Below are 12590 nucleotides of genomic sequence, written 5' to 3'. Positions count from 1 at the left end.
CACATTTTGTTTACTATTCATTAGCTGATGAACATCGGGGTTGTTTCCACCTTTTGGCTATTTGTGAATAGTGCTGCTCTGAAAATTTGTGTACAAGTATTTGTTTAAATGCTTCTGGTATAAAGCTCGCCAGCCCTGGACCTCCCTGAGTCAAGCAAAACAAGGGGGAAGCCCTTGACCCTATCCTTAGGTAGCTATCAGACAGGTCAAGATCCATAATCACACTTCTTTGAGAATAGTAAGATCTGTATTGCCCCCTCTGGCACTAGCAATTTTCACCACAAGTATGGACCGCTATTCTCAAAGCCACTGCTAATTTAGGGTGCTGGGATGGAAGGCAGGCAATTTTAAATGCCACAGTGCTTTCTTACCACAAAGCAGCAGCTTCCTTCTTCACCAAGTCTTCCTCTGGTTGTTACACGTTTTTTATTAGATTCTAAAGTTCTGCAAAAATTCATTTTGACAAAGGGGGAAAATTCAACTTCCCCAAATTGAATTCTTGATATTCTCACAAGCAGTGGGGACAATCAAAGCAATAGGCTGAACACCCCCCCCCCCCCATCAATCTTAGGGTTTATTCATATGAAACTTAACCCCACAAAGGATAGGTCAAGCCTACTTAAAATTAGGCCTAAGAGTCACCCCCAAGAGAACCTCTTTTGTTGCTCAGATGTGGCCTCTCTCTCCAGCCAACACAACAAGCAAACTCACTGCCCTCCCCGTCTACATGGGGCATGACTCCCAGGGGTGTGGACCTTCCTGGCAACGTGGGACAGGAATCCTAGAATGAGCTGAGACTCAGCATCAAGGGATTGAGAAAACCTTCTCGACCAAAAAGGGGAAGAGCGAAATGAGACAAAATAAAATGTCAATGGTTGAGAGATTCCAAACAGAGTTGAGAGGTTATCCTGGAGGTTATTCTTACACATTAAATAGATATCACCTTGTTAGTCAAGATATAATGGAGAGGCTGGAGGGAACTGCCTGAAAATGTAGGGCTGTGTTTCAGTAGCCATGTTTCTTGAAGATGATTGTATAATGATATAGCTTTCACAACGTGACTGTGATTGCAAAAACCTTGTCTGATGCTCCTTTTATCTACCTTATCAACAGACGAGTAAAACATATGGAATAAAAATAAATAATAGGGGGAACAAATGTTAAAATAAATTTAGATTGAAATGCTAGTGATCAATGAAAGGGAGGGGTAAAGGGTATGGTATATATGATTTTTTTTTCTGTTTTCTTTTTATTTGTTTTTCTGAATTAATGCACATGTTCTAAGAAATGATCATGATGAATATCCATGTGATGATATTGTGAATTACTGATTATATATGTAGAACGGAATGATCACAAGTTAAGAATGTTTGCGTTTGTTATATTTTTTTTAAAAATTTAAAAATTAATTTAAAAAATGAAGGGGGAAACATAAGACTGTACAACACAGTGAACCCTAAAGTAAACCATGGATTATTATAAATGTTAACAGTACAATTATAAAAATGTTCTTTCCTTAGCTGTAACAAATGTACCACACTAATGCAAGGTGTTAACAATAGGGTGATATATGGGAACTCTATATTTTATGTATGATTTTTCTGTAAACCTACAACTTCTCTAATAAAAAATTAAAAAAAATAAATTCATTCTGACAGTTCTTGACAGTTTAGTTGTTTTTGGGGGGAGACAAAGCACTGGAGTTCCCTACTCTGTGATTTTTGGTGGCATCCAATAACTTCATTTTAGACTTTAGAATAGACTGCCACCTGCAAATTCTTTTTCATAAGCCAGTGGTGATGAAAAGTATATTAGATAAATCCCTTTCAAAAGATAGATCATAAAAAGTTCTGTAGTGCTTTGAAAACTATTGCTTTTTTATTTCTTTGCTTCGTATATATGTTATACTATATAATAAAAAAGTTAAAAAAAAAGGTTCTCTAATTCCAAAATGTGGTTTAGTTTTATTAAAAAATAATTTATAACTAGTAAAGTGTTCAAGTTTTGTTGTTCCATTGCATTCTTTAAAAAAAAAGATTTTTTCAAAAGACAGTCATAGAAAAGGAGGAAAATAGAGAAAAGTGCAGAAAAGAGAAAAACCAGCAACTATAATATACTATATATTATAGTTATATATATATTATATATATAGTTATATATATATAATATATATATTATATATAGTGTGTATATATATATATACACACTATATATTATATAGTATATAATCTCTATTTACATTTTAGAGGCTATCTTTCTAGTTTTGTATTCTTCCAGCAACTGCAATTATTTTTTATTCTAGTCCTTGAGCTAGCCTCAAGTATAAAGTACATAGCACTATATAAGGAATCTTATAGAATTGAGATGTAAAAAATAGGATAAAATTTAACCTACTTTTCCTCTCTACCTTTCCCTTATGATAGAAGCTATTTTCTGGTTTTTGTTTTTGGCATATTTGGAATTGGCATATAGGGTAAGTGAGTAAAGAAACACACATATTTATATCTATAACAATAAAAGAAACCAGGGGAAAACCAAAAACTTTCATAGAAATATCTTAATTACATTATCACACAGGCAGAACAAAGTTGTATATATACATAAGCATCTATTTACAATAGATGAATGAAGGCTTGAAAGGAATACAGAGAAAAAATATGTTAGGGTACTAGGGTTATGCTTCTTTTTCATTATTATGAAAGATGCCAAGAAAATATTATTGAAATGGGACTATTTTAGTGCTAGAGAATCTTATACAAATGAATTTGTTCAAGAGCTTCTCTGTCAATATCCATTTCTGTGTATATATCATAGTCCAGTGGTACCTCTTCAACCCAGGTGGATAACTGTATATTTGTCTAAAAAAAAAAAAAAAAAGATTTGTAAATAATTTTTAAAATTTCAGAATTATCTTATCCTCCAGAATTTCAAGAAATCATCAGTAACCAGGTAAATGAACTCAGATTTTTATTACAATGGGCAAGACTAAATTCTGTATTTCTGCGTGAACAACTTCTTGTGTCTCTAAATTACAGATTTGTGGATTTAGGGATTTAATTTATTTTGCTTTGGGGACCTGAAAGAACAAATAAAATATAAAATAGAGAAATTATTTTAATGTAAATAGTTTAATAATTATCATTGGGTTTAAGCACTAAAAAACTTTAACAGTAATAGGAATGAAAAGAACACAGAAAACTGTTGATAGACACAGTGACGGTGCTAAGGGGTCCCTTAAGGGGACTTATCTCCTTCCATGACCTTCATTGAGGCCTTCCCCTCATTTTGCAAACTTGAGTCTCTACACCACAGAAGTACTGGAGCCACTACTGGATTTATCTGTTTGAAGAAGATTCCTTAAATAGGAAAGCAATAAAAAGTTATTCAAGAGTTAATTTATAAGCATTCTTTCGAAAATATTAATTTTTGTTATCTGGACAAATTTATGTATTTGGCATGAAAACTATTATTATGGCAGGTGAACAAAATCACTAAATTACTTCAATATGAATGGAAATTATAATGTAAATTGGAGATCATATGTTTTTATGAGAATGGAAAAGTATGGTTGGATCCTACCACTTCCAGGGCAGTAATCCCAGGAGAAGATAAAGGGGAACTACGGAAACTAACATCTATTCTTCAGTAACAAGTCTGAATTTTTACTTTTGTAATTTAGATGACTGATGTAGAAATTTTAAGAAGGTATTATTGATAACTGTTTACATTTTAAAGGAAGAAACAGGTACTTAAATTGAACAGTGTTTACCTGTAGGGAAAGCACCACCAAAGAAAATAATAAGATTCTGCATTAAAAAAAATGTATCTTTCATCTAGGGATCTGAAAGGGCTTTACAAATGCTGACTAATCTCACATAAGGGTTAATTTATTGGGTTGAATCTTATTATTAAATATAAACTTTAATTTTATATAGAGAATATGGGGAACAAAAATCTTGGCTTGTGCAAGATTCCAAAATGACCTAGAAACCAAACTGTGGACAGTATCTGAGTCTCCAGACGACTTATTTGACTGTAGGAACCTTAAACAACTTTATTCCTTTTGTTCTAAGGGATAAAATTATGATGTGGTTGTTCTAAGCCCCTTATGAACATTCAATAGCTTTTTTAACCTAAAATTGTAAAAACTAGAGAGAGAAGCAAGGGATTCTACATCAAAATAAAAATGACAATTTCAGGGCTCCTGAGGCCAGTGAAGAAACCACAAACCAGTGCTTAATCCATAAGGTTTTGCTGTTTTCTTTATCATCTATCACTATTTTCAGATAGAACATTTCTACTATATTGTAAGGGCTATCAGAAAAAAAACAGCATAACAGTTTTGACAACAAAAATCCCGAAAGGAGGCTTACATACCTGAAGACCTGAGAGAGAATCTTCAAGACTTGGTACTGTTACTAATAATGATCCTTGTTTCCTTACATTATGATTGATGTATTCCCATGCTCTGTAACACATTATAAACTGCTATGTTAGGTTACCAGACACTGAAAAAACTTTAGAAAATGAGGATGTAAAAAAAAAATGCTTATAGGTAAGTTTATAAATCTACATGGTCAAAAAAACTGTGTCAGTAGGAAACAGGACTACAGTAGTATACTAGAAATTGGTAAATTCTCTAGTTCCTGAAGGGGAGTTGGCAAAATTGTGAGGCTACAATACTAAGGAGATTAACAAGATGGGAATGCAGATTATCATAAGGTACAGTGAATAAAACCAAAACTCAGTTTTCAGAACTAGATACACCAAATCAAAGCTGGTTCAACAATTAAAGTCCCTTAAATATTTTATAAGCTGTGTCAAAATTGGTTCTGCAGACTAGGATAGGGCTGAGATTGCTGGGGGTGGAGGGGAGAAGACTCATGGAAAAAGAAAGGTCAAAGAAGCTAGAAACCAAGCAAGGGCTAATAATAAGGGTATAATATGTAGATTTGGTCTTCTAAAATAACATAAAGAGTGAAATCATATTTAATCTGGCTGCCAGTAATATTTAAGGACTTCTGGTACAAAATGGCACTTGAGAAGGTAAATGGGATAAGCCAGCTGAAAGCAAGATGGAATACCACATGCATATATGTGTCAGAGGGCAGCGTTTGACCAACTGACCTTTGGTATAGACATGAACTGAATTTCTATGCTGTGCATGAATCTTGACGGTAAACCTCACTACTGGGGAGAAATGGTCAAGCGAAGCAGGGATGTGTATATCTTGCAGTGGGGCAGGTGGGCAGTAATATAGATTGCATGTATTTTACTTATAGCAATGGCATACAAGGTTTAGTAAATCCTGGAATTTATTAGGTAAAATTATATAAATGTCGTTTTTCTCAGCCTAGAACTAAAATTATGTAGTTGTGTTCAATAATAAATATCATTGTATTTGGGTTAGAATTGTTTGTTGTTTTCACATAATTCCTGAAAATGACATATTTTACAAATTTATTTAATAAGAATGAAGAAACTGAATATATGGTCTGGCATGGCTCTCAATATAGCACTTGCTGTTCCTGATAAGCTGTCACTGTAGAGTTGTTTCTGTTTCACCTACTGAAAAGAATTTGGAGACATATGTTAAACTAAAAATTATTCTACAAATCTGGCTGTTACCCCATAATGATCCAACTTATTATTCTGAAGACTGAGCCTTTCCTGAGAACATTCTTTCTATTATTTTAGATTTAAAATTTGGTTTTCTCTTACATGCTAACACTTAACAGCAATTTAGCATTCCACTTGTCCTTAGATTCTGATTTAGGTTAAGAGACTTTGGAGGTTAAATGTTGTGCCATCTATTCTGGAACTTACTGAAACATGAAAATAATATAGGTAAATGATCAGCCTTGTCAGATTGATTCCAATACCACAATGTCTTAATATAACTTCTAAAAATTACTCCTGTATATCATCATTCATGATAAAGATAATTAACTATGAGAGAATATAATTCATCTCTATTTAGAATTCATTGGGCTAATTTAAGAAGGTTGATTGAATTAACAATGTGGACTATATTGACTTCCTGATACTTATTCAGTGAGTCACATGAAGTTCATCAAAGAAAGTTATTAAAACAAACCAAACGTACAGTATTCCCACTATCAAGTTTACAAATAGCTTTCATCCTCCTTCAGCATTCAAAATCTTTCTATAATGATTCTTCAAAGAGTTTGATGCTTTTCCCTTTCAACTTTTATAAAACGTAAGCCTAATAATATTTCATAATCTAACAAGTATGTAATGTTTAATTACTTGTATTAACTTAAAAAGAAAATGGCTAGTCATATTTGTCCACTGGAAATTATGCTTAAAGAAGGCACTATGCTTAGAACTTTGCTCATGGTGTACTCCTGGTCTTTCACCTATGGTAAAAAACATCAACCGTTCTGGATGGGCTGTGACTACATGATTAGCTTTCTGTTGAAATAGCTTATTTTGAAGCTATTTAAATTGTCGATTTTATAATGACAATAGTTAATTTCCTAACTAGTAATAATGGGTATAGGTGTGTATGGGTTTGTTGGGGGGAAGGTGAAAGAATGTAGAAGGTGAAAGGGTGGCAGGATAAAGAGGTTTGGCCATTCTGGTTTCCATTTAGTATACTGACAAATTATGTGCATTTTTAGTTCTTTTCAGTGAAAATCTTACTGAGACACTAACCCAAACATATTAGATTAATTGTCTTTCATACATATGGAAATGAACTTTTCTGCATGTAGAGCACATATATGCCACTAGGGTAAGAAATCCATAATTTGGCCAGAAAATTAGCATTTCAGATTTCAGGAATTTCTTAATTAGGGAAACCTATAGGTCCTAATGGGCCAACAAAGCCTTAAATTGTGGCAGAGAAGTCAGAAAAGTGAATACAAGATTTGCTAATTTTTCTACTACTTGAATAGAACATTTGGAATCAATTCTAGGAAATTACTGATACCACCTCAAGAACATTTTTAAAGTTTAATAAGCAATCACTGTTTTCCAGGTTAATATTCTCATATTCTGTTTTATATTCATTTACATGTATTAGCTGTTCCCCTTGTGATAGAACAGCAATATGACATATTATTTTAGCTAAAAGAGAACTGCAGTAGAAAAGAATACACATAAAGGCTCAGTGGGAATTGGTATTTTATGAGTCCCTGACTAAGCAAAGACTTGGGTCATAAAATCATTTTATCTTAGCGCCAAATTAGATGTAACATTTTACAAAGCTAGACAATCAAAAGTTGTTTTCTTAAGTTTTATATATTACACATTTCTTTATTAATATCTCACAGTCGAGGTTGTTTTTTAAACAGTTTAATATGAAAACATTTCTACCTTAGTGATCATTTTTCATATCTTGCTGGATAAATTTTAATAACAGATTTCTTGCTTATACAAATAACATACCTGGCCTGTTCTGCCTCATTAAGAAAATATTCGAAGACATTATTCATTATAACAACATCAGCATTTTGAAGAAGTGAACCTTGAGTGCAGATATCTGTATGGAAAACCTAAAGAAGAATGAGTTAATATAAGCAAACAAGGGTACTATATTATATAACTACACACACGTGCACACACACACACCACATATACACACACAGCTATTGATTCATTGATGTTATGAGGCAATATGAGAGATTAAGAGAGAGATAAAGGCTGCTGAGGGCCACAGAAGCCACAAGGCGGGGAAGTATATGGCTAGTCGTGTATCCACATATTTCCCTTTGAAAATAAGGAGTAAAAAATCTTTAAAAATGTAAATAAGTATGTATTTTATATACCTTTATAATCTTCTTTAAAAAAATTTAAGGGCGGGCCGCGGTGGCTCAGCGGGCAGAGTGCTTGCCTGCCATGCCGGAGGACCTCGGTTCGATTCCCGGCCCCAGCCCATGTAAAAAAACAAACAAACAAACAAAATACAATAAAACAAGAAAATGTTTAAAGATGTTTCCCTTTCTTCCTTCCTTCCTTCCTTCCTTCCTTCCTTCTCTCTCTTTCCTTCCTTTAAAAAAAAAAAAAAAAAAAAAAAAAAAAAAAAAATTTAAAAAGTACTTGATTATTTATAAACTATGATTCTAAATATGACCTAATTTCTAAATTTAAATTAAATTAAAATTTTTTCAATTAAATTGATATTCTTATTAGTTATATGTGATTCTTATTAGGCAAGAGCAGTGTGTTCTTGTTCACTATATATAGGACAGTGAGAAAAAACTTGAATTTATTACTTGACAATGAATTCATCTTGGTTATTTGCCTCTCTATTTCTAAGATATGTGGAGAGAGAGAGAGGACACAGAGAAACAGTGAGAGAGGGGGAGGGATGGATGAAATAGTTTCCTTCTATAAAAGGAGGAAGGCTAGATCCTTAATCTTACTGAGATATGTCTTTCAAATTATACTGCCCTTAACAAGAGAGAGCTACTATTTCTCCACATTGCCATTAGAAGTGTAAAATTGTTAGTGAAGTGATGAAGATTACCGCATTAGCCAAAAATATTTCCTTCTCTTTTTTTTTTAACTCTTAAATACAAGGAAAGGGAGAACCTCAGTGGTAGCCTAACCCAGGGCATCATATTCCTCCATAAACTATTATTCTGTGAATATAATTCCTCTTGAAAGCTCAGAAAAAGAAGATAAAGAACTGGCAGCATTATTTAACTCTTTTGCTTACTCTCAATATATAGTTTATTTAAACATATTCTTACTAACATCTACAGATTAAAAAATGCTGCCTATATAGCTGATGTGAAGAAGATGAAGAAACAAATTTCTACTATCTAATAAAATTTGGGAGGAAGAGAAATATGTGAGTGGCATGTAATGACACTAATTTACCTTTATTGATTTTAAAATATTAAGTCAATTCAATCTATTTCTACACAACAGAAACTAAGAATAGATTAGGAAAGATTTTTCAGCTCCAATGCAGAAGAGTTTTGGCTAACTTATGCTATATAACTGATAACAGATTATATATTTAAAAGAGTACCTTTATTCTGTCAGTGAATTGGTATTTTTTTATGACCATTTCTTGCAACTGGCAAAAATCTCCATTCAATTCCACTCCATATAGTTGTAGTGCTGAACTATAAAGATAACCCTACAATAGGAAGATACATCATAATACAAATGAATTAACTTTTCATTGTGGGTTTACTTCTACTTGAAATTTAAAAAGTCAAACTTTAAAAAACATAATTCAATAAAGTAAAACAAAATGAAAGATAAGTAACATCTTGTAGTTAATGTAAAACGTACAACATCAAGAATTTAAAGACAACTCTCACTGTCTTGATTGCAGTTTATTAATTTCCATCATTTAGTTATATTCTATCAAGCAGTTTCATCTACCCCATCCCATATTTTTGACACCCCTTTTCAACATGAAAAAGTTAGAATGGGCACAACCCAAATATCCCTAAAGACTGGGAGATGGATCAAAGGCAAAGGAGGAGCTATAATAGAGAAGTTAGGATTTAACAATGAGTATGACTGCTGACTCATTATACTGGTATTTCTTTTTAGTCTCCAGTGTAAATATCCATTATACTGATATTTCTTTTTAGTCTTCAGTATCTTGGAGCCAACTAGAAAGAAAAATCAGAAACTGTGGAACTGTAACCTTTCAACTTTGAAGTCTGTTCAATGCCATTTGCTAAAATGTACGCTTTTTTGTATATATTTCACAATAAAAAATGTTGGCTTAGGGAAGTAAGCCTACTGTCTGGAAATCTGCCAAAGATAATCAACCAGTTAGCTAATAAGGATAATAAAGAATTGACTATATATTGTTAGTTATCTAATTTTGGTTGCAATAACAAAAAAATAATTTGAAAGGAAAGGAAAAGTCAGATAATTTTACAACAATTTATACTTATATGAAAACCAAATTTGTATTTGTGGCTCATCATGGATTTTTAGAATATGTTCAATAGTGCCTATAGAGGTATTAAAAATTTTTTGCTTGGCTTTGTCAGTGACCTAATAAGAAGAAAAATGATAATATATTCAAATTTATCAATGGTGCCACTATATCTGCAGAGCTGTAATTATTTCAGCTTTATATTTTTCTAACTGAAATCAGAAGGACAAAATATGGAAAACAATCATAATCAGTGATGTTCTCCAAACAAAGCCATCTGACAAACTATGTATTTTCTATTATAGCTAGCTTTTAAAATTACAGTAAAAGTTTTAATGCTGAAAAATAAGTTGAGCATTAAAGGGTCAACTGTTTCTATTTAGAGCAAGCAATGATGTTAGGAACTGATAGGGCCTGTTTTTGGCATGAATCTCTACTGCTGTTGGCCACATGTTTTAACAAGTCTGCTAATGATAACCAGAAACATATTTCATTTTTTTGATAAAACCATTTAAGAATATTAGAAATGCTGATGATGTAAGTTTTTTTAAAAGGACACAGTGAAGTGATGTCTCAGAAACAAATGTCTATATTCAACCTTGAGATCACAGAAAATTGGTTAAGATGTGTCCTTGGTTGTTATTTAGTTTGTTCATTTACAGGTAAGGAACTTAGGGCCCACAGATATTAAATACCTACTAATGGCCATAGAACAATTAGATTAAATAAACTTTGTCAGTTTTATAAGAGTCCTTATCAAATCTACTTACTATTTTAGTACAGTAGAAATAAAAAGAAGGGGTTATAAAGGCAGCAGTGATGACAAAATAGCAAAGTGTTATAAGGGTCACAGGCTTCTCTTTTTGTTGTAGAGAGAAAACAGTTAAAGGAAATCAGATAGCTGATTTTGAAAGATCACATTCAATTATTACCCTCAAATACAACTTAAATGCTTTCCTATGCGAAATTATTTTAACCTTTATTATTCTGTTACTCTAATGAATAAAGCCAATCTGTCACCTTGGGTGGTGGCAGGTAAAGCTGTTGCTAGAAGGAGAAGAAAATATTTTCCAATTGTTGAGTTTGTTCAAGCTGGACTTTACCCCATAAAGGACGGTGCCAAGCCTGGAGCCAACATCAACCAAGACCTTTCCCGACAGGTCCGGGAGTACGTGATGAAAAATGAACTTCAATTCCATGATGGAGAAGGAATGAGAAATAAATCCTGGAAAATTAGAACAGAGTGCATTTCAAATTTTACTTGGGTATTAACAATTCCATTCACTACTTCTATTCTTTCACTTATGTTAATAAAGCATATTTTATTTTTTTCTTGATCAATAATAGCGATCTACAGGTTATTTAGAAAAAGCTAATGTGATGTTTTCCTGCTCTTTCTCTCAGGACTATATTAGAGAAGAACAGATATTAAGTTTCTGATATTAAAAGGCCTCTAGGAAACAGCTACCCATATGCCTGTGCCTATCTCTGTGCCCCTCATTTCCTTTTTGCTGCTGCTTAGGATGTCTTGTTTTTTTCATTTCTCTTCTCTCCCTGACCATCTATTCCCTGGAACTTCTTCCTAACTCCCATACCATCTGGTTTTCTCACCTTATTTCACAGCTAATCTCATAGCTGCATAGACTATACATTAGACCACTAAATGAAACACCATCTCTGGAGTTGTAAAATGTGGCAATGCGGACAAACCTAGAATATGTTTTGGAGTGCAGGAGAGGGCTGGCATGGAAGGAGGTTAGAAGGAAACTAGGATACCCCATAAATTGCTCTTACTTCCCTTGATTTAACGGTCACCATTTCTACTGTCCCTGTCCATGTTTTTATCCCAGTTTCTGTGATGAAATGTGTAAGATTGCCTCAGTCAGGTTCTCCTCTGATACAGAGGTAACCCAAAGACTTACTATATTAATGTGTTGTATAATATAGTGATCAAGAAGGGGAGAAAAAGCCTTAGTCATAACTAAGGGAAAATGTCAAAGAAAATGGAAGCAGACAGGCCAGTTCATTGGAAGAGAAGAAAGGGTATGACTAGCCCTTAGAAGTAACTCCTGGGGGAGGAGGTTGGGGGGGGCTCTGCCTATCATAGTCCTTCTCTTCCTAGAATCCCCACCCTCACTATTCTCTTTGCCATACTAGTGCTTCTGCTCTGGACCAGAGTCACCATTAGTGTCTTCAGGCTTCTGCCATACACAGAGGAGAGTCCCACAGAGGGACAGCCTTTCAGGTCTGGCCTGGTTTCCTGTGCACTATTTACAACCTGATTTTTATGGGAAGATGCACACTACTTTTCAAATTTTTATCTGTCAAACATAGCTCTTCTACAAATTCAGTTCTTTTTGACATGGTATATTGGTTATAACTCACTTTTTAATTTTGCCTCTAATCTTGTCACTTTTCTAGTCTGTGAATTTTAAAGCCTCAAGTGGAAATCATAAGTATCACCTAAAGATAGAAACTTAAACTAGTAAGTGAGAGAAATTTAATCTCACATGATAAATTAGGTGCATCAGTTCATGGCATATTAGCAACATATTCCAAAACATAATAGTTAACATTTGAGAATGATATTATCTAAGATCTGTAATGTAAGGGCAAAATTAGTTAATTGAAGGGGTAGCCCACTCCAAGCAATAACTCTAAATTGAAGTGAACAGGGAGGCTGAAATAGTGTTGCAAGCAGTAGCTTAGACAA

General features: G+C 33.3%; 1 protein-coding gene across 1 annotated transcript in view; it reads right to left on the bottom strand.

Annotated features, from left to right (window-relative positions):
* Window positions 1-2235: 2235 nt before the first annotated feature.
* Window positions 2236-12590, bottom strand: part of LOC143655648 (uncharacterized) — a 44646-nt gene continuing 34291 nt past the window's right edge. Inside the window, exons 4-8 of the mRNA XM_077126962.1 lie at window positions 10981-11102; window positions 9005-9115; window positions 7414-7520; window positions 4378-4468; window positions 2236-2858 (exon numbers count right to left, since the gene is read on the bottom strand). Coding sequence (XP_076983077.1) covers window positions 2742-2858; window positions 4378-4468; window positions 7414-7520; window positions 9005-9115; window positions 10981-11102 — 548 coding nt within the window. The 3' untranslated portion in view covers window positions 2236-2741. The remainder of the gene's footprint in view (window positions 2859-4377; window positions 4469-7413; window positions 7521-9004; window positions 9116-10980; window positions 11103-12590) is intronic.

The sequence above is a fragment of the Tamandua tetradactyla genome, chromosome 14 (genome assembly GCF_023851605.1).
Source record: "Tamandua tetradactyla isolate mTamTet1 chromosome 14, mTamTet1.pri, whole genome shotgun sequence".
NCBI classification, from domain to species: Eukaryota; Metazoa; Chordata; class Mammalia; order Pilosa; family Myrmecophagidae; genus Tamandua; species Tamandua tetradactyla.
This window is presented reverse-complemented; position numbering and strand designations above follow the sequence as displayed.